Below are 27,259 nucleotides of genomic sequence, written 5' to 3'. Positions count from 1 at the left end.
TGCCTTGAAGCTGCAATATGCTGAATTTTAAGTTACCAATTCCTTGACTTTTATCTGGTTCTTTTATGACAAATCATCACCCTGAAACTCAGGCAGGTTGAGGGTTTGGGGCGGGGAAGGGGTGGGCTGGGAGGAGTCTGAATGATAGGCACTGTGCTGTACTCAGACTCACCCTTGCCCTCTGACCCTGCTCCATTGTCCTTCCACCAAAATGGTGTCCTTCCTCTGTCAAGATGAGCTCTTTCCCAGGAAGAACCCCAGCCTCTCATGCAAATAGGCTGGTGACAGGGCCACCCTGCCAGGCAGTCCTCCAGATGGAATTACATCAAAGGATTCCACTCATGCCTGGAAAATAACTTGCAGAAACCCACTGAAAAGGAGGGAGGCAGATAGAAGTAAGAAGGTGAGGGAAATTTAACCTATTAAGCAGTGTTGTACCACAATGCTTAATCTGTTCTTGATCTTACCTAGTTGCTTTCTATTGAAGGAACTAAATTTACTAGCCAGCTAAACAACTGCAGAGAGAAAATGTCATCTATTTGTGCCTTACCAATAAGTTTTCCAATGTTCTAAGAATTCAGCTTCTCACCTGGTTCCTAGAAAAATGGTCCCCCATTTATTGATTACACATAGATTTGGGCAGTATAAAGACTCCTCCCAAGGTCTTTATTAGCACATGACAAAAAGCTTGCAGTCTCTTGGAATTTAAGAAATTAGATACTGTAGGGTCACAGCACTGCATGGGGGAACCTGTGACCTTATCTAATTTCTTATCCGAGACACAGCAGCTGTTGTACTATTAATATCCCAGTGTGTGTAAAGAAGAAAAAAGAAGAAAGCCACATTATAAATCAAAATGCATCCAGGGAAAATGTGACTACATGTTTATAGTTTATTACATGGAATTTTTGTTTCTTAAAAAATGATAGGCAGATAGAGGAGAGAGGATGATTGTTATTTCTTATTTGAGTTTTTTGAGGTGAGATGAATAGTTTTAATTTTTTTCTGTAAATTTCTGTAAAATACATATATACAATATCATTTTTAAATTTACAGTTTAGTGTCATTAAGTATATTCATCTTCTTGTGCAGCTGTCACCACTGTCCATCTTCATTTTTTTTATCTTCTCAACCAGAAATCTTGTAGCCATTAATTAAATAATAACTTCCCTTTCCCCCAACAACTACTCCTGGCAACCATTGATTTACTTTCTGTTCTTTTAAATTTGACTAACTTCCTCACATAAGTGACATCACATAGTATTTGTCCTTTTGTAACTGACATTTTCAGAGCTCATCAATGTTGTAACATGTATCAGTATTCTCTTCCTTTCAAGGGTGAATAATATTTTATCATACACATATATCACATTTAGGTCATCCGTCTGTCAAAAAATACTTGGGTCCTTTCTACTTTTTGGACTGCTAAAAATAACTTTGCTATGAAAATAGGTATATAAATCTCAGTTCTAGTTTTTTTCAATTATTGTTGAATATATACTTAGAAGTAGAATGGATTATTTTATTTTTAGTATTTAAAGGAGCTTCCATGTTTGCATTTCTACCAGTAGTGTATAAGAGTTATGGATTTTCTACATATCCATTAACACTTGCTATTTTCTGCTTTATGTTTATATATATATAAACTCTATATATGTGTGTGTTGATGTATATGTAAGATTTATTAATTTTTATTAGAAAGTCAGAGAAGAGACAGAGAAAAATATCTTCCATCCATTGATTCATTCCCCAAGCAGCCACAATGGCTGGCCCCGAGCCAATCTGAAGGCAGGAGCCGGGAACTTCTTCTGGGTTTTCCATGTGGGTACAGGGTTCCAAGGTCTTGGGCCATCCTCCATTGCTTTCCCAGGTCATAAGCATGGAGATGGATGGTAACTTGGGTCACTGGGATTAGAACTGGCATCCGTGAGGGATCCTGGCATTTGCAAGGCTAGGACATCAACCACTAAGCTACCATGCCGGGCCATATTTTCTTTATTTTAAAAATAACAGCTATCCCAGTGGACATGAAGTGGCATTTTTTTTTTGAGCTTTTGGTTTATATTTGTCTAATGATTGATAATATTGAGTATTTTTCCATGTGCTTGTTGTCAATTTTTATATTTTCTTTAGAGAAATGTCTACTCATGTCCTTTATCTACTTTTAGACTGTTTTGTTTTGCTATGTCTTGTGTTGTTTTAGTCATAGGAATTCTTTGATCATTTGTAAATTCATCTCTACCAGCACATGATTTGCCCTTAGTTTCTTTCATTCCATTGTTGCTTTTTACTCTACTTCCAGTATTCCATGATGAGTGGAAATTGTTAGATTTGATCAAATTTACCTGGTTTTCTTTTATTGCCTGTGTTTTGGGAATCGTATTAAGAAATAATTGCCAAATTTAATATCATGAAGTTTTACTCCTATGCTTTTAAAAAGATTTTTGTAATTTTTAAACTCTTGCATTTTGGTTATTTTTGAGTTAATATTTTGTGTATGTTATGAGGTAAAGTTGGAGCAATAGGAATTTTTCCATCCACTGGGTCACTCCTTAAACACCTGTGGCAGCTGGATGTGGGCTAGGCCAAAGCCGGGGCCAAGTATTCTATCCTGATCGCCCATAGGGGTAGTACTTGGGTCATCATTCACTGCTTTTGCAGGTGTATAAAAAGGAAGCTAGATTGGAGCAGGAATGACTGGAGCGCAAACCAGCACTCCAGTATGGGATACAGGAGTGCAAGCCACCCTGCTCAGCTCTCATTTCATGCTTTTGCATGTAGGTGATCCATCTTCCCAGTACTATTTGTTCAAAAGTCTATTTCTTTCCCATTGAATGATCTTAGCACCATGGTAAAACATCATTTGGTCCTACATGCAAGGGTTTATTTGTGGGTTCTCTATTCTAGTGCATGGGTCTATATATCAGTCCTTGTGCTGGCACTCCACTGTTTTAATGAATATAGCTCTGAAGAAAGTATTGAAAGCAGGAAGTGTGAGACCTTCACTTCAATGATTTTCAACATTGTTTTGAGTTTCTGCGCTTTCAGTGTCCATATAAATTTAGGATTGATTTTCCTATTTCTGTAAAAAAAAAATGGGGGGGAGGATTTTTGAAGAATTTACTTCTGTAAATTCAAGCTATTGTGGTGATGATAAAAGCTAATTGCTACATGATAAATAGCATATGCTGCTGGTGATATATTAACAAAAAATGGTTTTTGGATGATATCCAGCCTTAAATTTAAAGTGAGCAATCTCTGCAGAGTGTGTTAGGTTACTATTGACCATACATGTGTTAGTGGAAAACAGTTTCCCAAGAGACACCAGATGTCACCTTTTAGCTCCAATGGAGCTAAACCATGTATACTAACCATGTCTGAATATTCTCCTTGTATATGGTTCTATTATTTACTATGCTAATTTCACTGTTACAAGGGAAAATGAGTTTAAATTATATAGTAAAAGCTAATAACATTACAAATTTCATAACATTTTCCCTCCAAGTAATTTATTATAATAGTATTTACCTAATGAGGGTAAATAGTATAATCCAAGCTGTATGAGATTTAGATAGGCCATTTCCTGTTGCAACATTCTAGTGGAATGTACTGTTTTTCCTTATCTAGTTTATGTACTTTCTTTTGGAATAAACACATTTTCTTTTTGGAAAAGTTTGGAATAAACTTTTGAAGACTCAAATTCTAGACAAAGATGTTAGATGAAATAGTTGATAAAGTACAATTGTTTATATCTTCTGAACGAAGACCAGTAGTTAAGGTTGTTCTGAGCATCTCAGTGACAGTTTATACCTCTTGGATCTCGTATTACTTGATCTTTTCTTTGTTTCAACAAATGTTTACTGAGTGCCTATCATATGTAAGCACATTTTGACACACTGTAGACCCAGTCTGTATCCTCACATTAATCCATAGTCCAAGAAGGAAATTAAAAAGTGGGCTCATTAATTACCTCACATATATAGACACATTTTGGTTGAACTCCAAGAATGGAAAGGTATTTGGAAAACCGGCATATGCTGATCTTCCAGGGCCATGTTCCAGGTCTCCTTGGCTCACTACAGCATGGGAATAACTTTTAAGTAGTCAACTAAATAATACAAAGAAATAAAGGTGTTCAGGAATTGTGTCATTCTAATTTCTTCATCGGCAAAAAAAAAAAAAAAGATTTATTTCTTCCTCAAAATGGATCCTTCATTTATAAGCAAGAACTTTTTCTAGGGATGCATTTTTTATTAAGTTTTTGTTCTTCTATTATTCAAGAGAGTCAGAGAGAGAGAAGGAGAGCTGCCATTCTCTAGTTCTCTCTCACATACCCATAATAGCTGAGCCTGGGCCAGTCCCAAACTGGGAGCAAGGAATTGAAGTCAAGTCTCTAAGTGGGTGATGGGGACTCATTTATTTGAGCCAGCACTCCTGCCTCCCATTGTCCACATTAGTAGGAAAGTAGAATTGAGAGCTGGAGTCTGGATTTGAATACAGGCACTCTAACATAGAATGTGGGCATCTTAACTATGAGGCTAAATGCTTGCTCCAAGATGCCTTGTTTAAAATATCAGTGTAATTAGGTAGAAACAGGCTTCTCAAGTTCCCCACCCAACTGTGCTTCTTCTCAACAAAATGAGTGTCCACCCTGCAAAGCATCCCAAATTGTCTGCCTTAACAGAGTATTTTTAAAATCTTGTGTTTTTGTCCCAATCACTTGGGTGAACATCAAAATTCTAATAATATTTTGAAATAGTTTCAGATGATTTACTGCCCTTCCCAATCTATCAGAAGTTTTAAGTGCTTTTGGAGAGCCTGGACAAAGTTTATTGTCAGATTCTAGGGTTCATTGTTATTCTAGCTTGTACTCCAAGGGTACATGCACATTTTACAAGTGGAAAAAAAAGTATGTCATGGGGCATAAGAAGCAAGCATATTTTCCTACACATTATGTTTCTCCCTACCAAACACTGGAAAATTTAGGAAGTTAAAATTACCACTAAGAGTAATAATTAACCACATAAACTAGCCCTCCAGAAAAGGTAATTGTTGTAAACATGATGCATGAACTTTCCGTGTCTTTAACACAACAGGTGATTTTTCCAGTGCACAAATCTAGTCTTGGCACTATTGTGCTGCTTTAAAATTACAAGTCTTCTTGCTGTTCTGTAACAAAAGGCAAATCATTCACATAGTGTACAATGTTCATTATTAGTGTATACTCCAGCACTCCCACACAGTCTAAATTTGTTTGGTCTTCTTACCATCTTCTCTCTACCCAGAACCCTCTCATCTCACCTCCTCCTTCTTTCTCTGACTCAAGTAACTGCTGTCAGATTTCAGGTCACTTTCTCCAGAGAGCCTCCCCAGCTCATAATCAGATCAAGTGTTCTTGAGGCTTATAGCCCCTTATATTCCCTCCATCACAAAGTTTAATTTGTAGTATTGTAAATGCCTTTCAGTTCTTCATCTATATCCCTTCAGAGTTGAATTTCCGAGGTACAATTATCTATCCAATACTGAATACAGTGCATTGCACAAAGTAAATGCATGCATATGATTGAGTTATTGGTTTTAGTTCTCTTGACCTTGTGCCTCCTATGTGAGTTTCACCTGCTTTGTTTTTCACTCTTCCTCCCAGCCCCTGCTCTCCTATTAAAACTCTCTTGACTTCACATGATGAACAAGGCACACATTCACCTGTTGGTCTTGGGCTTCCCAGAGTAGCGCTTTGCTGCCCCCACATGTTTTGAATCAGTGCTTTATGCAATCAGCTGAGACAATCCCTAGCTCCACCTGGTACAATTTCAGTACTGGGGAGACTGTCTTTGATCTTGGCTTCCTTGAACTCCCAATAATTTGGAGAGGGTAGAAGAGACTGATGGGATCTCTCAGTGTCTTTATGTTCTCTTCTCGTATTTGTTTTCCACTGTCATCAAGAGTAAATAAGTTGGTCATTTTTACCAAATAGTTTCCTCCTCCAGTTTCCTATCTCCTTTCATATTAAAGGACTCCTTTCTGGAGTCCTGATCAAAGCATTTGCTCTGATTTATTTTACACATGTCCTAGAACTTTAACATGTGCTTCTGATAAAACTTTTGTGTGAATATATTGTTCAAAGACAGAAATTTTCTAACATTTTCAATTTCGTTCTTCTATAGAAAAATTAACATCTGTTTCAAAATGGACATATAATGTGTTTCTATCCCCAGTATGTGGGATCATTTTAGACAGATGGACTCACATGCTTAAAACAGTGGAAAAAAAAGAGGCTGGCATTGTGTCACAAAGGGTTTAGCTACCTGTGACTCCAGCATTTCTTATGGACACTACATCAAGTCCTGACTGTCCTACTTCAGGTCCAACCCTCTGCCAATGTACCTTGGAAAGTGTTGGGGTCCATGTCATCCATATGGGAAACCCAGATGCACCTCCTGGTTCCTGATTTCTACCTAGCTGACACTGACTGCTGTGACTATTCGGGGAGTGAATCCGTGGTTGGAAGATTTCTCTGTGTAACTCTTTCAAATAAGTAAATTAATCTTTGAAAAATGTTTTACATAAAATGAAATAGTGGGAAACATTCATTTGACTCACATAGTAATTTTCACTAATGAATTGATTAAAATATCACACTATATTGATCCCTATGCATTTTTACTATATTTTAAAGATTTATTTGTTGAATTTGAAAATCAGAGTGTATGTGGAGAGGTGCTTCCATCTGCTAGTTCATTCTCCTGATGGTCACAGCAATCTAAGCTGGGTCAGGATGAAGGCAAGAGCCAAGTACTCCATCCAAGGGATAACCATGATCCAAATACTTGAGTTGTCTTCTGCTGCTTTCCCAGGCACATTTCGTAGGAAGAACAGTGGGCCTACAACTGGAACAAGCAACAGCTTAGCTTGCTGTGCACAGAACAAGCCCCAGCAGTTTAGCTATTGGTGATAGCAATAATTTATAGGCAATGTTGTTATTCTTTCTGTGATTAGTATTATTATACCAATTAAAGAAACTTAAAAAGTTCATCAAAAGTATGGTTCTGGATAAATGACACATCACCATAGTCTCTTGTTCTTTGTTAATTAATATCCAGGATCATTAAAAGGAGATGAAATGTGTTACATATGCAGAATATCACAAGTAACAGCTTAAGCATAAGTGGATTTTTAGGTTGACAAATCACGGGTCTGTCACATCAGCTTTTACAAAAGAAGCTATCTTCTAAGAGAATCAGGAAGATTTGGTTGAGATAAATGCCAGTGATATTTACACATTCTTCAACTGAATAACAAATTGCTAAAAATGAAATAAATAATCGTCTGTTTGCAGTGTTTAAAGTGCTTCATTTGCTTTATGTTGTTAGAATCTGACGAAGTCCTTTGAGAGATTAGGAGGCTACTTCATCAACTGAAATTGAGTCAGAGAAATGAAATAGTTTCTCAAAATGGGGTTCTTTGGTTTGCATATACCTATTTGGAAAATAATTTTTCAAAAATATGTATTTATTTCAAAGGCAGAGAGAGAATTCTTCCATCTGCTAATTCACTCTCTCAAGTGGTCATTATAGCCAGGTCAGGTAAAACCAGGAGCCACGAGCTTCGTATGGGTCTCCTATCAGTGTGAGGAGCCAAACATTTGAGCCATCTGCCATTGCTTTTCCAAGTGCATTAGCAGGCAACTGGATTGGAAGTGGAGCAGCCAGGGCACAAACTGGTACCCATATGGGTGCTGCCTAACCTGTTATTCCACAATGCTGATCCAGGATATCAAAATTGCTCAAAGATAATTCTCTACCCTAGTTTCAGCGTGGTCTTGATTCCTTTTCCCCTAACTTCAGTCACATTCTGCTTCACAACTGCACAAATCACAGCGGAACTATTTTCACACAGTATTTCCACAAATGGCATTCTAGAAAAATGTTTGTCTTTTTTTTAAAAGATTTATTTTTATTTTTATTGGAAAGGCGGATATACAGAGAGGAGAGACAGAGAGGAAGATCTTCCATCTGATGATTCACTCCCCAAGTGAGCCGCAATGGTAGATGCTATGCCGGTCTGAAGCCAGGAGCCTCTTCCGGGACTCCCACGTGGGTGCAGGGTCCCAAAGCTTTGGGCTGTCCTCAACTGCTTTCCCGGGCCACAGGCAGGGAGCTGGATGGGAAGAGGGGCCGCCGGGATTAGAACCGGTGCCCATATGGGATCCTGGGCTTGCAAGGCGAGGACCTTAACCACTGCGCCACTGCGCCGGGCCCAAATGTTTGTCTTTTAACATTTGTCCTCAGCTTACCAACCTCTGTTACTACTCTATTACTGCTAAGGTAAATTTTCTTTCCATGTCATTTCCATGAAGTCACAGTTCTGTGTGTCTTCTTTCAAGTCAAGTTATTTCAGTTTTGACCAGAGCAATAGTTTGATTTACAGAAGAAAAGGAATAACATCTCTCTAGTTATAGAAAAAGAAAATGCACTTGCACCAGGATAAAAAGAAGTTTGGATGATGCCAAGATTTGTATTTGGCTTGGTTCCTGTGTTTCTTAGCTGATGAAGGTGGAGCAGTGCTCTCAATCTGCAGTCAGTAGCTTTGACATGTACTGGTGTATGAGTCCTCTCCCAGAAATTTGACCATTGAGGCATTTATGAATTGTTTCGATAATTATAATGTAGTCAGAGCTGAAAACCGTTATTTAGGAAGATGTTCACTGAGGAGCAGTTCTTTCCTGAAGACCGTCAGCAACCTACATACCTTATGATTCCTTCCATGCAGTACCTGGAGACGATATGAAATTGTGCCTTGCCCAAGTGTGCCTGATAGAGCTGATGAGTAGTAGCTAAAGTGAAGCCCATTCTTCACTTGCTAAGTAAACTGCACCAGGACTCAAAGCTGTATCCATTGGGAGAAGTGAGTACTTTTGTTTAATTTGCACTGAGACATGGTACAAGTTGGCCTGACACTGTATTTATGCTTATGCCTTTCATCTGAAGGGAGACAGTTTGTCTTTCCATTAAAGTATTTTGTGAATTAAACATTCCTACTAACCTTTCAAGCCACCAGGTTCTTCAAAATTAATATTTTTCATTCTTGTCTTGAATTGAACACATGTGTATGTGGCAGAGACATTGCAAATCTGCAAATTCCAGTCCATTGACGTCTCAGTATGAATTAGTCCTTAGTCATCTGGAATTAGATTAATTCGGACACTGGAAAAACCATTAAAATTGAGAAACTTCAAGAAAGACAAACTTTAGAATGGTCATATTGTGAATACAGCACTTGTAGTTGACTGTTAACTCTCTTGTTTAGACTATTATGAAAGTGAACCGGTTTATAATTTTAAATCCACATGATAGAATGGGAGAAAATATTTGTAATTAGAGGCTGGCATGTTGGCTTAAGTGACTAATCCTCCACTTGCAAGCACCAGCATCTCATCTGGGTGTTGGTGCATGTCCCAGCTGCTCCACTTCTGATCCAGCTCCTTGCTTACGGCCTGAGAAGGCAGCAGAAGATGGCCCAAGTCCTTGTAATCTTGTACCCATGTAAGACCTGGAGTAAGCTCTGGCTTCTGGCTTCATATCAGCTCAGTTCCGGCCATTGTGGCCACTTAGGGAGTGAACCAGTGTTGAAAGATTTCTCTGTCTCTCTTTCTGTCTGTAAATGTGCCATTCCAATAAAAAATAAAATATTTGTAGTTGGAAACTATGCATCTGATAAGGGATTAACATTCAGGATATGTAAGAAGCTCAAGAAACTCAATAACAACAAAATGAAAATCCAGTCAAGAAATGGGCAAAGGATACGAATAAGCACTTTTCAAAGTATGAAATAAAAATGGCCAACAGACACATGATTGGGAGTCCAGTTAAATCTGCATCGAGTCGTGGGTGTCTGAATCTCTCAGTCATGTGACTGTGGTTGGGGCAATCCTCACCAGGCCAGGCTTCCTGCTGGGAATTCTAGCTCCCCATCCACCACTGCCAAATGGTAAGCAGATCCTGAGTTTGTCCAAGCCCGAGGTCTGAGCATTTCCTCTGTCCACAGTGATTATGCTGTGGGTAGATCTCAGATGGCTCTGAGCATGGTCGGGTCCATGGCTCTGCCCACCGCCACCATGTTGGTGGGTGGAGTCCAGGTAAGTCTGCTCTTCATACAGGTGTCTGAATGTCCCAGCCACATGGCTATGGCTGGGGGAATCTGAACCAGGTCAGGCTTCCTTCCCATACAAAGCCAAGATGGAGGGACAGGCTATGCCGGGCAAGGACCTAGCAACTGCTGGAATGTGTGATATCTGGGTCTGGGAGTGGGCCTAGTAGGAACTTGGGAAACTCCCCCAGTGGGTCATAACTCCCATTGGTGAGCATATGGTCAAGGCCTGGGGGTTGGGCAGGTTGGGCAAGGTAGCTCCAAATTTTGGCAATTGTGTGATTGATTTTGGAAGAGGGCAGACCGGGCGGGGCTGAGCAAACCTTAGCTCACCGGCAATTGCAGAAACTAAGCTGGATTGCATGTCATGGTGAGTTAGGCTGTCACACCTACCACTTTACATGAGCCAGGGATGGGAGCAGACTGAGCAGGGCCAGGTTACAGCACCCGCCAGTGAGAGTTGGGACTGAGGGCAGACTGGGTCTGGCAAAGACCAATGTAAGGGAGAGATGATGCCAAACTGGGTCAGAGCAGTCACTGACATGTGCAAGATCTATGGCTGGAAACAGGCCTGGTTGGAGAGCAAAGGGTTCGTCCTGGCTGGATTGTGGTTCCCATTGGTGAGTACAAGGGCTGAAGTGGGGACTACTATGTGGTCTGGACATGGCTGCAGTGTTCCCTTGACACAAGTGAGGGCTGGGTATGGGGTGTTCCAGTCTGGGCTAGACGCCAGCACCCACTGGTGCTTATGAGAACCAGAGTAGGTGTAGGATGGGCTGGGCTAAGTTCTGCCCCTGCTGAACCATGTGTATGCCTGGGTGGGGACCAGGCTTGGCTGGGCTGTAAAACCCAATGATAAAACCCTGAAGGGGTGAAGGCTGGTCAGGGAAGGCCACTATTCCTGCTAAGAAAGGAGGTAGACTAAGTAGGGTTGATCCACAGACCCACCAATGTGCTTGAGATCTGACTTTGGAAGAAGTTTGATAGAGGAACTTGGGGAACTCCTCTGTTGGTACACAGTCCCTGCAAGTGAGCGCAGGAATCATGATAGGGAGCAGCCCAGACCAGGCCAGGGAATGGTACCCACAGTCGGAGGGAAACCAGGCTGGGCCAGTTCAATCACACACTGTTTAATCCAAGCACCAGAATGGAGTATGGGTCAGGCCAGGTTGGACCACAACACAAGCCAATTCACATGAGGGCTGGGAGTAGGGGCTGGCTGCACTGGACTAGGCTGTAACTGCTACCAACATAAGCTGGAATTGGGGGTGGGCCAGGACCAGCCAGGCTACAACACCCACAAGCACATGGCAAGGTGAGGCAGACCATGTCAGACTGGGCTGCAGCATCCAACAACGACACCTGAGAGCCAAGGGGGAGAGGGGTAAGCCCAGTAGGGGGGCTGTGTCAGGCTCCCCTGCTGGACCACCACTCCCATTGGTGAGCGTGAAAGCTGGGATGGGAGCAGACCAGGCCAGGCAGGGCTACAATACCTGTGGGCCTCATGTGAGCTAGATCAGGAGAAAACTAGACTGGGTTAACTGTTCCTACTGGTGCACGCATGAGCCAGAGTGTGCGTGGGTGCTTTGCCACAGCATCAGCTGGCAGATGCTAGCAAGGGGGCACACATTCTGTCAAGTTAAACTATATAATCACTTGGAGAGTGCAAGATCCAGGAGTGGGAGTGGGTCCAGTAGGGAAACAGTGGGCACCTCCTTCTTGGGTTGCCACTCCAACTGGTGAGCATGTGTACCAGGACTGGGGTACCCATCCACATGTGTTTGGGCTTGATAATGGGGTGGACTGGGTTGAACTAGGCTTCAGTGCCCATTGCAATATATGAGAGCTGAATTGGATGTGGCACAGACTGAACCACTCTGCTGTACATATTGGCAAACATAGGAACCAGGGCGGGGGGGGGGGCAGGTCTAGTGGGGGTTATTGTGGGTCATTCTGATTAGGCTACAGATCCCATTGGTTTGTGTGAGGGTCGAATGTGTGGTAGGCAGGATCAGGCTGGGCCACAACATCCATTGGTTTGTATAAGAAATGGGGCTGGAGACAAATGACCCAGCAATTGTGACCACTGGCATATGCATAAGCTGACTGAGGTGACAGACTGTGATGGACCCTGTATTGTCAAGCACATATAAGAATAAAGTCTGGGGCTCGGCGCTGTGGCGCAAGTGGTTAAGGTCCTCGCCTTGCACACCCGGGATCCCATATGGGCACCGGTTCTATCCCAGCAGCCCCGCTTCCCATCCAGGTCCCTGCCTGTGGCCCGGGAAAGCAGCAGAGGACAGCCCAAAGCTTTGGGACCCTGCACCTGTGTGGGAGACCCGGAAGAGGCTCCTGGCTTCGGACCGGCATAGCATCGGCCGTTGCAGCTCACTTGGGGAGTGAATCATCGGATGGAAGATCTTCCTCTCTGTCTCTTCTCCTTTCTGTATATCTGACTTTCCAATAAATAAATAAATCTTAAAAAAAAAGAATAAAGTCTGGAATCGCATTAGATGAGGTTTCCTTGGGGATTCCCCCATCCCCACCTGCTGAATTGCTGGACTCAGAACTCCAACCATGGAGAGGTTTGACGGTTTGCAGATTTCATGGTCTGACCATGGAGTGCATGTATCAGAACTGGGCCTCCTCAGTGACTTAGATGGAGCAGTGAGCAGCATATCCAGGTGCACATGGAGGATATCGCAGTACATTGGAGCCAGCAAAGGACACCTGGTACTGTAACAGAGGATGGAGGACAGAACAAATTGATCAACATTCCTAGCCAAGTGTTGGCAGTGAAAATCTGGGCAAACGGAAATTCTAAGGTGGACTGTGTCAACCAGTGGATTCTGGAAAGATTCCATCGTGCTTTGAGTGCGAGATTGGCAGTAATTCAGAACTGTTGAACTATCAAAACCATTTGAGCAGGACCCTCAGAGCATGTCCCACATCAGGGACCATGGAGTGGTGGCAGATGGCTGTCCTCCATCCCAGGGTACGGAGGCATTTGGGATTCTAGGTATGGCCTCTCCCCTTAGATCCCTCGTTCCCCAGATATAGGAAGAAAAAAAAAAGAGAATGCGGAAATAATGATCTTACATTCCTGAGACACTTGACCCTTATCACCCTAACCAAGTATGTAAAAATCATCAAAAATAAAAATAATGATCAGGAAAAAATTTTAAATTAATAAAATTTTAAAAATCCTCAGGATCAAAAAATGTCACCAGAAAAATGCAAATTAAAATAACGAGGGTTTTTTTTAAAGGTTTATTTGTTTTTATTAGGAAGTCAGATATACAGAGAAGAGGAGAGACAGAGAGGAAGACCTTCCATCGTTGATTGACTCCCCAAAAGGTTGGAACTGCACCACTCTGAAACGAGAAACCTAGAGGCTCTTCCAGGTCCCCCACGTGGGTGCAGGGTCCCGAGAACTTGGGCTGTCCTTGACTGCTTTCCCAGGCCACAAGCAGAAAGCTAGATGGGAAGTGGGGCTTCCAGGATTAGAACTGGTGCCCATATGGGATCCTGGCATGTGCATGCTGAAGAGTTTAGCCACTAGGCTACTATGCTGGGCCCAACAATGAGGTTTTACCTCACCAAGTTAGTATGGCTATTACCCAAAAACTGAAAAATAACAAATGCTGGTGAGGATGTAGAGAAAAAGCACCTAAAACACTATTGGTGAGAATGTTGATTAGTATAACCATTGTGAAAGATACTATGGTGATCACTCAGAAATTTGAAAATAGATCAACCATATGATCCAGCCTTCCCATCCCTGAAAATTTCTCCAAAGAAAACGAGATAAATATATTCAAAAATTATTTGTACTCCTATGTTTATTAGCAGCTCAATTCATAGTAGCGATCAGCCCACTTGCTCATTGATTGATGACTGGATAAAATATGATATATACACATGACAGAATAATAGCCATTTTTATAAAATGAAATCCTGTCTTTTGCAATGGGAGACTATGCTTAATGAAATAAGAGAGCTCTTGGGCCTGGTGTGATGGCTCAGTGGCTAAATCCTTGCCTTGCACACTCTGGGATGCCATATGGGTGCCAGTTTGTGTCCTGGCTGCTCTGCTTCCCATCCAACTCCCTGCTTATGGTCTGGGAAAACAGTAGAGGATCATCCAAACCCTTGGGCCCCTGCACTCATGTGGGAGACCTGGAAGAAGCTGCTGGTTCCTGACTTCAGATTGGCTCAGCTTTGGCCATTGTGGCCACTTGGGGAGTGAACCAGAAGATAGAAGATCTTTCTGTTTCTCCTCTCTGCAAATCTGCCTTTCCAATAAAAATAAATAAATCTTTTCAAAAAATTTTTAAAAAGAAATAAGACAGCTACAAAAATATAAACAACATGTTTTCTGTGATATGTGGAAGTTAATATAGAATACCAAAAACCCCAATGTGTAAAAATGTAACTCACTACCTATTATATGAGTATTGTTTATTGTTCTGGTGTATATTGCTGTGTAACAATGATATTTCTGCATTTTACTTATTGAACATTGTGGCTAGTGATGCATTAAACATGTAATTATAAAGTAAATTGAAAAAATGTTATTGCAAAAATTAAAGTAACAAAAGAGGAAGGGTTGAGGGAGTGGAAAAAATATGATTATCTTCTTATGATTTTATCTGTGAACTATATAAAATCTTCCTTTTATATTAATGCATTTTGGAAGTGAATTAAATATTAACAAAGAGAAAAAGCAAATTTCGCTGCATTAATACAGAAGAAAATTATATTCCATTATGACAGAATGAAACTCTGCTCCCAACCAGTCTGTTCTTTAGTAAGAATTGGAATGAAGTCAAGATGCTTCTTACCTATCACTGTTACTGGAAAAAAAGCTCCAAGTGTATGCCCATATGGGAGTACATTTACCAAATGTCAACTCCATGATTAGAAAGACCACCATTGCTAACCTGCTCAAAACACATCCAGATGTTTACATTTTGTATTTTACATTGCATTATGATAACAAACCTATAATCATGTGGTTTTCCAAATAACTTTAGGAAGATGTTAATGTTGCACTAAGAAACAAGCAAATAAAAAAAAATCCATAACCCTACCAATATGACTCATCTGTGGCAGTCTGGATATTAAAGGGATAAAATTTCACCTACAGTATTAATACATTAGATTTAAAAATCTCAGTGCAGCCTCATATGGGTCCCCAACTATGTGTGTCTGTATAAGCTAAATCATTGGATAAACAGGAAATCACCAACTATAATTCACATGAAGTTATGGAATGGAAGCAGGAGGGGTTAATTTTAAATCTGATTTGAATGCTACCATGACAGAATAAATAAAAACCTAGAGAATTTTAGATAATCATTGATCTCATGTGTTTGGAAATAAGTTATACACTCCAGGACTGGCTCCGTCAAACCTCCACATCCCCATTCCAGCCCATTGCCACTTAGATAAAGCATTTTGTGTGTGGTTAATATTAGCACAAACTCCTTTTCTGCTTGCCTGCTTCCTAGCAACCTGAAACAGAATGTCTGGTTGCCAATCTGCTTTTCGTAAAAAAAAAAAAAAAAAAAAAAAAAAAAAAGGAATATGCAGTGCATTTGCAGATAGCCCTGAAGAGGTGGGGTGTGTTCAATAAGGTCGGTGTTGATTTTGTGAGCTCAGGATCTGATTTACACTGTCAGTCATCTGATTTTGCTGTACCTCCTACCTCAGGCCAGAGAGGATGTGATCCACATGCTGAAGACAGAGAAAACCAAGCCTGAGGCGCTGGAGGCTCATTACGGATCTGCGGAGCCAGAGAAAGTGCTGCGAGTCCTGCACCGAGATGCCATCCTGGCCCAAGAGAAGTCCATAGGAGAAGATGTGTATGAGAAACCCATCTCAGAGGTAAAGACTGCTCCGACAGTCCTCCCTGCGGGAAACAGTCTCCTGATTATGTGCATGAACATTTGCTTTCAAAGACAATTTTTTTATATACTAGTACAAAATTAAAGTAATATTAAATAATTTAAGGCTTATAGTAGATAATTGTAGTGAAAATATTGAGCTTTCCTTTAAATGTACTTAAATCCCAAAATATATTTTGCTGTGTGTTTCTGACTATAACATCCTCCTGCAGTATACATAACTTTTTTACTTTTCTGTAAATGATGTGTGCAAAAATTAGAAATACTGATCAATTTTAGCATTCAGTTTTTGGGATAATCATTAGGCTGGTCAGCTAAAAACCAACTGACTTAATTATTGATACTTATGGTAATAAAGCTTCAGGCTTTTTTGATGACTTATAAACTGTCATAATTAAAATTGTTTTATATTAGTAGCTAAAATGCAATGATTGAAGCAAAATTTGACTGAAATGCTTAAGCCAATTATTTAGGCTGAAAGGGATTCTGATAGTCTCATTAACCTAATATAAAAGGAATTCTAATGCTTTAGTGTTATTATACAAGGTGGTGTTAGAAACTTCTAGATATTGTGATTAATTACCCGTGATATATTTTTGGAAATACTCTCACATTGTGGTAGAAATTTGATGTCTCAGAGACAAAATTTGCTAGACATCATTTGCAGCAGATTCATGATCTCATAATGTTCCGATTTATGCAACAGAGGTAAACTGCAATTCTATTACAATTATATTCTAGCTCTTTTGCTAAAATGTTGAGAGATGCTGATTTGAAACGATGTGCTCAATAGGGTTGTATTAAAGTGTATGATGCCCACTGTTACTTGCTGTGTGTGACTTTAGGCAGGTTGCTTAAGCTCTTGAAGCCTCATTCCCTTATCTGTGAAGTAGGAGTAACCACAGTGTAGATCTCTTCTAGTAGTTTCAGAAAATAACAGAACAATGCCTACAAAGCTCATCCCCCCCTGCCCCAGACAGTATAGGAAAATATTTGGATGCATGCAACTGTAGCATCATATTCATTTTAAAAATACATATGGAAGTAGAACCACATGTGGCATAGTGAACTAAGCCTCTGCCTGCAACATCAGCATCCTGGGGCACTGCTTCAGGTCCTCGCTGCTTCACTTTCAGTGCAACTCCCTGCCAATGAGCTTGATGAAGCAACAGCCCTGCCACCCAGAATGGAGTTCCAGGTACCTTGCTGGCTTCAATCTGGCCCAGGCTTTGCTGCTACAGCCATTTAAGCAGTGAACCAGTGAATGAAGGATCTTTCTTTCCCCTGTTTCTCTGTGTCTGTCTCTGTTGTTCTACCTTTCAAATAAATAATAAAGTCTTTAAGTTAACAAGAAAATATGCCTGCATCATGTATCAGAGCACTTAGATTTGTCTCGAGCTCCCACCAAACCAAACTCTTGGTGACAGTGTTTGAGTCCATTCCACACACGTGGAGGGCCTGGCCTGAAGTTACGTGGGCTTGGAGTCAGCCCAGGCTGGGCGTTTGGGGGAGTAAACGAGCAGATGGGAGTTCGCTTGTTTTCTCTCTCCTCTACTATCTTTCCTGCCTCTCTCCATCTACCTCCCTCTCCCTACCTCCCTTCCTGCCTCCGACTGCCCTTCTCTCTCACTCTTCCTTGTGTCCTCCCTCTCAAACAAGAAATTTTTAAAAAAATATTTAAAGGATTGTAGTTAAGGAAAATGGCAAGGCCCAGGTTGGATATAGAGGAGCTTGTTTACATGTTCTGTCTTCATTCTCAGTGAATTCATGTATTTTAAAATTTTATTTTTGATGCTGTTTGCATAGTTGATTAGGGTGGGAAGGGTCGAGGATTACGGGAAAGTGGATGACACAATTGTCCAAGTCTTCCTTTTCTTCTTCCTGTATCTGGGAGAACTGAGGAGAAAAGGGGAAAAGCCACACCCTGCCTCCCAACTGCCTCAGAGCGCAGGGTTGTGGAATGGCCACCTGATGTCATCCCCGGGGCTCCAATGTGGAGCATGCTCTAAGGGTTCTGCTTAAATGGTTTTGATAGTTCTGAAATGCTGTCAATCTCACATGTCCAAGAATGAGGACATCCTTCCAATGTCCATTGGCTGACATAGTCCACCTTTGAGTATCCATTCGCCCATAGATTTCCTGACAATGTTTGGCTGGGAGAGTTGATCAACTTGCTCTGTCCTTCACCCTTTGCTATGGTACCAGATGTCCTCTGCAGACCCCATTGGGCTATCATATCCTCCATGTCCATCTGGGCATGTGTCCACTGTTCCATCTAAGCCACTGAGGAGGCCCAGTTCTGATACATGCACTCCATGGTCAGACCACAGAGCCTGCGATTCTCCCCATGGCTGGAGTTCGGAGTCCAGTGGTTCATTTGGAGGAGATCCCTAAAAAAATCTTGTTTGAGGTGATCCCAGACCTGATGCTTGTGTGTGCTTGACAGTTGGGGATCTAGCTGTGTTTGTCACCCTCATCATCCTATATACATTGCAATTGCTCAGTCAGTTTTGTCTCCAGTCCTGTCTCTTATGCAAACCAATGGATGCTGTGGTCCAGCCCAACCCTGCCCCACATTCTGCCCTCATGTATACCAGCAGGAGCTGCAACATAGTTGGAGTGAATCCCAGTAACTCCCACCAGGTCTGCCACCTGTCCTGGTTCCTGTGCTTCCCAGTATGTGCAGCAGAGTGGTCCGTATTCAGCTCTCATGCATGTCAGTGAGCCTTGAAGCCTAGCTCGACCAAACAGATCCCACTGTCCAGCCCACACTCATGCTAGTGGGTGCCACTGCCTGTCTAGCCAGGCCCACTCACATCCCTGGTTCCCATGCTCAGCAGTGGAAGTTGCAACCCATCAGAGAAGTGCCCACTGTTTCCCTATTGGGCCCATTGCCAGTCCTGGATCTTGCACTCTCCAGGTGATTCTGCAGTCTAGCTTGACAGGCTTTGCCCTTAGTTCCAGCACTTGACAGCTGATGCTGCAGCAAAACCCAACAGCCTGCTCTTACTCTGGCCTATGCACGTACCAGTGGATAGAGTTAGTTATCCCAGCCTGGCTGTCCCCCCTAACCCAGATCACATGCAGGCTGATAGATATTGTAGCCTGCCCGTACTGGTCTGTCTCCAATCCCAGTTCTTACATTTCCCAGTGAGAGCAGGACCCAGCAGCAGAACCCTTGCTGCCTTCCTGCTGGGCTTGCACCTTGTCCCCAAGGTCTCACATGTGCTGGTGGGTGCTGCGACTGAGTCTGGCATGACCCATCGCACCTCAGCATTTGTGGCGGGTACTACAGCCTGGCCTGGTGTTACAGCCTAGCCCAGCCCAGCCAGCCCCTAGTCTCAGCCCTAATGTGAACTGGCTGATATTGCAGCCAAGACTGGCCTGTTCTGCACCCTATTCTAGTTCTTAGATCTGTCCGTGGGTGTTACTGACTGGCCCAACCTGTCCTACCTCCAGACCTGACCTACATGTATGCCAGCTGGTATTGTAACTTGGCCTAGTTTAGGCTGCTTCCAGCCTTGGTTCTTGCACTCACCTGCAAAGACTACATCCTGACAGAGGAGTTCCCTAAGCTCTTCTTTTGGGTCTTCTACCTATGGCAGATCTTGCACTCACTCTTGGGTCCTTGGCCTAGACTCTTAATCTACCTCCTGTCCCGGCAGGAACAGTGAACTTGCTCATCCAGTCTAAACCCATTCTAGTTCTCACTGTTGGGTGCTAAAGCCCAGTCACACCTCGTCCACACCCAGATACAGCTCTCGCATGGTTCAGCAGGTACTAAGACCTAGCTCAGTCTATCCTACAGCCTTCCTGGTTTTCACAAGCACCAGTGGTTTCCTGGAGCCCAGCCCAGTCTGGCACTCCCCAGACCCATTCCACACCCAAGCTGAGGGTATCCAGCTCAAATCACAGCCCCCATTCTGGCTCTCACACTCACTAGTGGGAACCACAACAGTCGGGGCTTCCCTTTAGCTCCCCAGCCTGGCCTGTTCCCTGCCACGGATTTTGTGCATGATACTGACTGCTCTGACCCAGCTTGGCATATCCCATTCTCTGTCTTGGCCTTTGCCATCAGATGCTGCAACCTGACCTGGCCAGGCCTGGCCGAACTGTCCTGCCCCCAACTCTCTCAGGATGGTGCTGCAGCCTCGCCCTGTCCAGTCTGTTTCTTCATGCAAATTGCTTCGTATAATAGCATAGCCTAGCATGACCCACACTCAAGCCTGGCTCCTGCACATGCCAGTGAACTGAGGTCAGCCCTACCCTGCCAAGTCTGCCCCACTTCAGAACCATCCCAAGCACTTGCTGACAAGTAGAGCTACCTTGCCTGGGCTGACCAACACCCAGGCCTAAATCACATGCTCCCCAGTGGGAGCTATGGCCCACCAGGGAGTATTCTAAGTTCCTCTACCAGACCCACTCCCAGACCCAGATCTCACATATACTGGCAGGTGCTAGGCCCTTACCTGGCAGAGCCTACTCCCTGTTTTGGCCTTTGTAAGAGTTGGTGGATGTTGCAAGCCAATTCTCCCATACCCTTTTCTTGGATGCACCTGCATTTGATACAGCCTGGACCAGCCCAGCCTGCTCCCAGCGCCAGTACCCATGAGAGTCAGAGGGTTGTATCGTTATGCTTAGATCAGTTCATCAACACTCCCAGCTCTTAAACAAACCAGTGGAAGTTGCAGTTCCACAGGGGTAGACCCACGTGTCCCCACAGAATCTACCTTCAGACCTAGTTCTCTTGTGTGCTGGATAGTGTGAATGGCCTAGCCTAAAATGGCCCACCACCTGTTCTGACATTCACTGGTAGGTGCTGTTATCTAGCCCTGCCAGGCAGGCCCCCAGCCCTAGCTTTAATGTGTGCCAGTGGGTAGTGGTCAGTTGTGGTTGATGCTATGTAGCCCAACTCAAGTATCCCACTTGAGCAGGTGTATCAGTCTGACCCATAAAGGTCCTCTGGCTTCCCCCTCCAAACTGCTCAGTCTCAGCCACCTCACTTACCTGCAGGTACAGTGGCATTGTCAGTAGAAATTCCCCAGAAGTCATTCCCCACCTGCACCATACTCCCTCAAAGGTTCTCTCTCTCTCACATCCTCATATCCCTTCCCTGATTAATCCACAGTCCCTGTGCCTAGGAGCACATGGGTTCCCCAGACTAGTCTTTCCAAGCCTAGTGTTCTGGTGGGGTGGCATGCTGGCCTGGAGTTCTGCCTGCTCACCAGAGACTCAAGATCATGGACAGGTTGCCAACCCAGTCCTCTGGCACACATGCAGGTCTGGCATCTTGCCTCTCCACTCTCCTGGGACACAAGTGTGTATGCAAAACTCCAGGCATGGGCAATAGGCACACCATGTTAGCCTGGGCCTTTTTGTCTGCCCCACTTCCATCCATCCTTGGGTTTGAAACATGTGCGCAATCTTAGGCCTGCTCCTAACAGCCACCAGTGCAAGTCCCCAGATCCTAGAGCTCATGGAAGAAAGCAGTCACTGGCAGCTCCAGCTCTGCAAAGGCAGAGGAAAACTGCCAGCCAGTGAATTGTATTTCAGACACAACTGTCAGGGGTTTGCAATGGTGACCTGAGTGCCTAGGTCTTATTTTAGGTATTCTTTGGCCCTACTTTTTGTTTAGATCCAGATCTAAGAAATCTATTTATGTATTTATTTGTTTGCTTGTTTAAAAGGCAGTGATGTAATTTATTTAGTTTTTTTTTTTATTTGAAAGATAGTGTTACAGAAAGATAGAAGAAAAGATGGAGACAGACACACAGAGAGAAACAGAGAGAGAGAGAGATCTTCTGTCTTCTGCCAAGATCCAAATGGTTGTAACGGCTGCAGTGGTTGTGGCTGATTCAAGCTGAATCTAGGAGCCTGAAACTCCATTCGGGTCTGCTATGAAGATCGTAAACACCAAAACACATCAGCCATATTCTGCTGTTTTCCCAGATACAATAGCAGAAAGCTGGATTGGAAGTGGAACAGCCAAGACTTGAACTGGTATCTCAGGCAAACTCTAACCCACTAACACTCAGTGGCTGAAGAGATCATAACTTACCCAGGAGGAGCTACCCTTTCTCCAAACTCAGCCTCTCCTCATATTTGAGCTTTCTAATTCTTCAGTTATACATCCTGGATATTCAAGACACATAAAAAAAATTATGTTTATTGGAAGGGCAGATTTATGGAGAGAAGGACAGAGAGAAAAATCTTCCATCCATTAGTTCACTCCCCAAGTGGCCACAATGACCAGAGTTATCCCAATCCAAACCCTAGAGCCAGGAGCTTCTTACAGCTCTTCCATGCTGGTGCAGAGTCCCAAGGCTTTGGGCCATCCTCTACTTTCCCGGGCCACAAGCAGAGAGCTGGATGGAAAATGGAGCAGCCAGGACATGTCCTGGCACCTATATGGGATCCTGGGACATGCAAGGTGAGGATTTAGCCACTAAGCCATGGCACTGCGTCCAAACATAATTTGTTCTACCACAGCATTTCCTACCACGGGGAGGCCCAGCGGAGTTGTTCTTGTTGTTGCTGTTATAGTTTTGGCACCTTAACTAGTGTTTTCATGTGATCCCCTTATTCCTCTATTGCTTTTATGGATTGCAGAGTGTTTCAATTTTTTGCTTCTGTTCCTCCTGTGCTTTAAAACCTGAACGTTTGTTTCTCAAATAATGCCTTTCATATTCCATATTGTGTGGTCTTCCTCACTGAGAGGCACAAAATGATAGAGCTCTGAATCTGAAAACAATATTCCTTGTTCAGCACAAATCTTAACCTACTTTCCTGCCTTCAGTTTGGTAGTCCTCACTAAGGTAGCCCTTCTCATCTCACCACATCCACATTTAGCACTACCTGCTCTTGTCTTACCTAAGTCCATTTTGTTGTATCATCTTTCCTTTGAAAGACGGGTGTGTTCTCTGAGGGCCTGAACAATATGGACAACTCCATCTGTAATAGCTGTCACTGTGAAACTCACCAAAGAGTGCTTCAAACATCTTGCCCTAATCTCCCAAATGTTTCATGATTAGACCTGTCTGCATTTTATATAGCCACTTGTGAAGAGCTGTTGTGTTAGTCAAGGGAAGGAACTCAGTTGATGTTATGAGGGGCTATCTGAAATTTGTAAAGTGAACCAGCAAAAAGAAAACTAGACAACTAAGAGGTGATAAGGCTGATGGTGGTAGTATGTAGAACTGCTCCACTTTTTTTTCTTTTTGGGAGTTAGCTATACTTTCATTAGATAATTACATTTTTAAAATTATTTTTTAACATGATATAGCTTTGTAGGATAGGGATTGTCCCCTCCCCTTGCCTCACCTCTGCTATTATTCCCCAAGTGATTACTGTAGTACAGTCCCTTAGTAACAGTTACAAGATTAAGTTTCTGGTAAGATTCTGGTATCATGACATACTAGGTTTGGCTTTAGGTAAAATATCTAGAATCATGCTATACAGATATATTAACATGCACCATTGGGTTTTAAGGATTTTCTTGTGGGTTTGAGAATGAGTTTTTAAATGTGTTTCAACTGTAGCAACAATTCTCAGTTGGCATGGTGGTTTCCCTCCAATGGACATTTGGTAATGTGTCAGGATAGTTTGATTAGCACAACCGGGGTTGGTGCTACTGGCACCCAGCGAGCAGAGCTGAGTAGTGTTGTTAAACATTTCCCTGTGCATAGGATATTGCATAATAAAGGTACTGTTACATGTCTTCCACTGCACAGCCCCCCACAAGAGCTATCTGGTCTCAGAAGTATCGATGTTGAGAAATTCTGAACTAGAGTTTGAAAAGGAGAGTAAGACATTCAGGACAGGAAATCTTCAAAATATTGTAAGATTTGGCTCAATTCAACAATAAACATAGTGAAAACAGATATGAGGAAAAAATCTCATAGTCCAGCCAGAAAAAAAGGAACAAAAAACTGTTACACCGATAAGACTCTTTTAGTGATATCTGCTCTCTACAAGTTCTAAAATCTTTCCTATATTTAGCATCTCTTGCGAAAAGAGGATTTGGATCCTTCATCTGCTTTTTGTAATGCATTTAGCTGCAAGCTTGAAGAAAAGATGGTGATGATGATAATTGCTCTGCACAGGAGAGGTCTGAGAGATGTGCGTGCTGTGCTGTCAGCCTCTCGGAGGGATGTTATCCTTTTTCTCTCTGCATCGGTGATGCGGTGCTGTCTATAAAAACCATGGAAGTGTTTCTTCTGAAAGTTTAGGAAGCATACAAATATTGACAGAAAAGTCCCTACAGTATTATCATGGCTAGTTTATAAGGTCACCTCCCATAAAGAAAATGATGAAGTGGGAGAAATGTCAGGCAACACGAGACTCAATCTTTTCCCTGTCAGGTAATCAATCAAATGATTGAGAGTCATAAGCAAATGAGCTCTTTCCCACGTTTGCTTACTTAGCTGGACAGACTTGAAGAGAAACAGAGGGAAACCTACCGGCGCATGCTGGAGCAGCTGCTGCTGGCGGAGAAGTGTCACAGGCGCACCGTGTACGAGCTGGAGAACGAGAAGCACAAGCACACCGACTACATGAACAAGAGCGACGACTTCACCAACCTGCTGGAGCAGGAGCGGGAGAGGTAACTGCACATTCCCCCGGGCACTTCCGGCTGCCGGGCCTCCTGCACATGTGTGCCTCCAGTCAACACCCACACTTCCATGTTAACATGCATAGAATTAGGGTGCAACATTGCCACAGCAGGTTAGAAGTCATGAAAGTATAAAAACCAGAACGAAACCCAAGGAGCTTTTGTTGGAATGTGATCAATGATGTACCTATATTAGAAAAGCTTCCTGACAAATTGCCTTCTGTCTGAAATACTCTTCTTTCTGTTTTTGGGGTGAGACCCATATTTCAGGAAAGCAAATTCTTCAACTTAACCGTTATACATGAATCAAATTCATTTTTAATATCCACGTGAAAATTATAGTATTTGGCTACAAATAAGCTATTTGATAACTAGAACTTTATGCTTACATTCCAATTTTCTTGCTTATTCTTAACACAGAGTTAGAAAAACACTCACCACACAAAGCCAAACAGGAGTGATTGCGTCAAGCCATTGCTATGCTTGTAGGGATCTAATTTTCCCAGACCAAGAATTTCCACATCTGACAGCAGGACCCCAAAATGAACATTCTTATAATGATCTTGATCTTCCCTCAGATGAGTGGTTATGTCTGTGAATTCCAGAATCTTCAAAGCAAATGACCCTGTATACAGTGCTGGGAGTTATGGGGCATATTTGTTTCTGTGTTTAGAACTTGCAAATTGAGAGCTACCAAAGAACAGCTTTGCCTGTTCTGCTTTTGTTACCTACTAGCTACCAAAAAAGAAATCTGGTTTTCTCAGATTAGCTTATGTACCAGGAAAAGCTATCCCAACAAGACAGAAAATGAAAGCAATTTTTCAATTGGTAATGCTTTCTTACTATTGGTCTTGGGATATTGCGCTGGAGAAGAATTGGAAAAGAAAGCAATGGAAGATATATTAAGTGCCTTATCCTTAAATTATGGTTTCTTTGTGCTTGTCTTAAACTCCTATAAGGTAAAATTTACCAGTTATATGTTTTAACAAATATTTGATCTGATTTGACGATTTTATAAATTGAGCAATTTTAAACTCCACTGCCCTCCCACCACCCATTTCTGGGAACTCTCCAGCCTTAAGCTACAAATGGTGCAAGTCACATTTTAAGGAAACCGTGTGGTTTAAAATTTCTGTGTTGCATTGTGATCAGGTAAAAAGAGTAACTGTTTTTCTTTTTTTTTTTAAAGATTTATTTTTATTATTTTTTTTTTATTGGAAAGGCGGATAGACAGAGAGGAGAGACAGAGGAAGATCTTCCATCCGATGATTCACTCCCCAAGTGAGTGCAACGGATGATGCTATACAGGTCTGAAGCCAGGAGACTCCTCCGGGTCTCCCCCGTGGGTGCAGGGTCCCAAAGCCTTGGGCTGTCCTCAACTGCTTTCCCAGGCCACAGGCAGGGAGCTGGAAGGGAAGCGGGGCTGCTAGGCTAGAACCGGCGCCCATATGGGATCCCGGGCATGCAAGGCAAGGACCTTAACCACTGCGCCACCGTGCCGGGCCCGAGTAACGTTTTTTCAATCAACCTAAAAAAATCTGAAAACAAATCATTTTAAGGGGTATCTACAAATCACTTTTGATCACATTGTGAATGACTTAACTCACAACCCTGAGTCTATTTTCTGCTGCACTTTCCCATCTAAGTTAAACATGTGAGGCGGTTTAAGTGAGGTGTGTGAATGCAGTGACCACTTACTCAACTGTTATTCTTTTCCTAATTCTTTTCTGTTCTATGAGAGTAATTGAAATAATAACAAGACAGCTTTATAGTTCAAAAAGTACTTTTATATTCATTGTACAATGATATTCTCCTACATATACATATGTGTCTCCTACAGACATATAATTTCAATCTTCTCTCTATTTTGGATTTTTAAAATTTTATTAAAACAAAAACAAAGAAAAAGAGAAAAAGCCACCATGAACATCTCTCCTGAGTAAAGTGTTACATAGAAATTTTTGTAAAGATTTATTTTTTTTTATTCCCCCTCCAAGATTTATTTATTTTTATTGACAAGGCAGATCAGATTTACAGAGAGAAAGACAATGATTTTCCATCCACTGGTTTACTCCCCAGGGGGCTGTAATGGCCTGAGCAGAGCTGATCTGAAGCCAGGAACCAGGAACCAGGAACCTCCTTCAGGTCTCCCACATGGTCTTGGGTCCTAAGGCTTTGGACCATCCTGAACTGGTGCCCATATGGGATCCTGGTATTTGCAAAGCAATGATTTTAGCTCCTGAGCCATTTGCTGGGACCTATGCAGATTTTTTTTGAATCAAAACTGAAAAAGACTTTTTTAATTTTCAACTATCTTTAAGCTTTTGATACTTTTTTTTTTTTATTGTTGCTTACATTGTATTATGTAGTACAGTTTTATAGGCGCTGGGGATTCCCCCCACCCCTCCCATACCCCTCCCCCCATGGTGGATTCCTCCACCTTGTTGCATAACCATAGTTCAAGTTCAGTTGAGATTCATTGCTTGCAAACACATGCCTAGCATAAAGTTCAGCGTCTTATTGTTCAGATAAGTTCAGTGGCCTCTTGGGGAGACGTTCTATGGTCTGAAGATAGGTCTAACAGAGTAAAGAT

General features: G+C 42.4%; 1 protein-coding gene across 2 annotated transcripts in view; it reads left to right on the top strand.

The window, feature by feature from the left end:
- FILIP1 (filamin A interacting protein 1) overlaps positions 1-27,259 on the top strand; it is a 183,382-nt gene that overhangs the window by 103,846 nt on the left and 52,277 nt on the right. For both annotated transcript variants that reach the window (XM_040983645.1, XM_040983644.1), the window contains exons 3-4: positions 15,862-16,035; positions 24,479-24,657. In XM_040983645.1, the coding sequence (XP_040839579.1) occupies positions 15,862-16,035; positions 24,479-24,657 (353 nt within the window). The remainder of the gene's footprint in view (positions 1-15,861; positions 16,036-24,478; positions 24,658-27,259) is intronic.

The sequence above is a fragment of the Ochotona curzoniae genome, unplaced genomic scaffold, assembly GCF_017591425.1.
Source record: "Ochotona curzoniae isolate NIBS_2020 unplaced genomic scaffold, NIBS_Ocur_1.0 contig_3819, whole genome shotgun sequence".
NCBI classification, from domain to species: Eukaryota; Metazoa; Chordata; class Mammalia; order Lagomorpha; family Ochotonidae; genus Ochotona; species Ochotona curzoniae.
The sequence above is the reverse complement of the archived record's forward strand: the minus strand, read 5'-3'. Positions and strand labels throughout refer to the sequence as shown.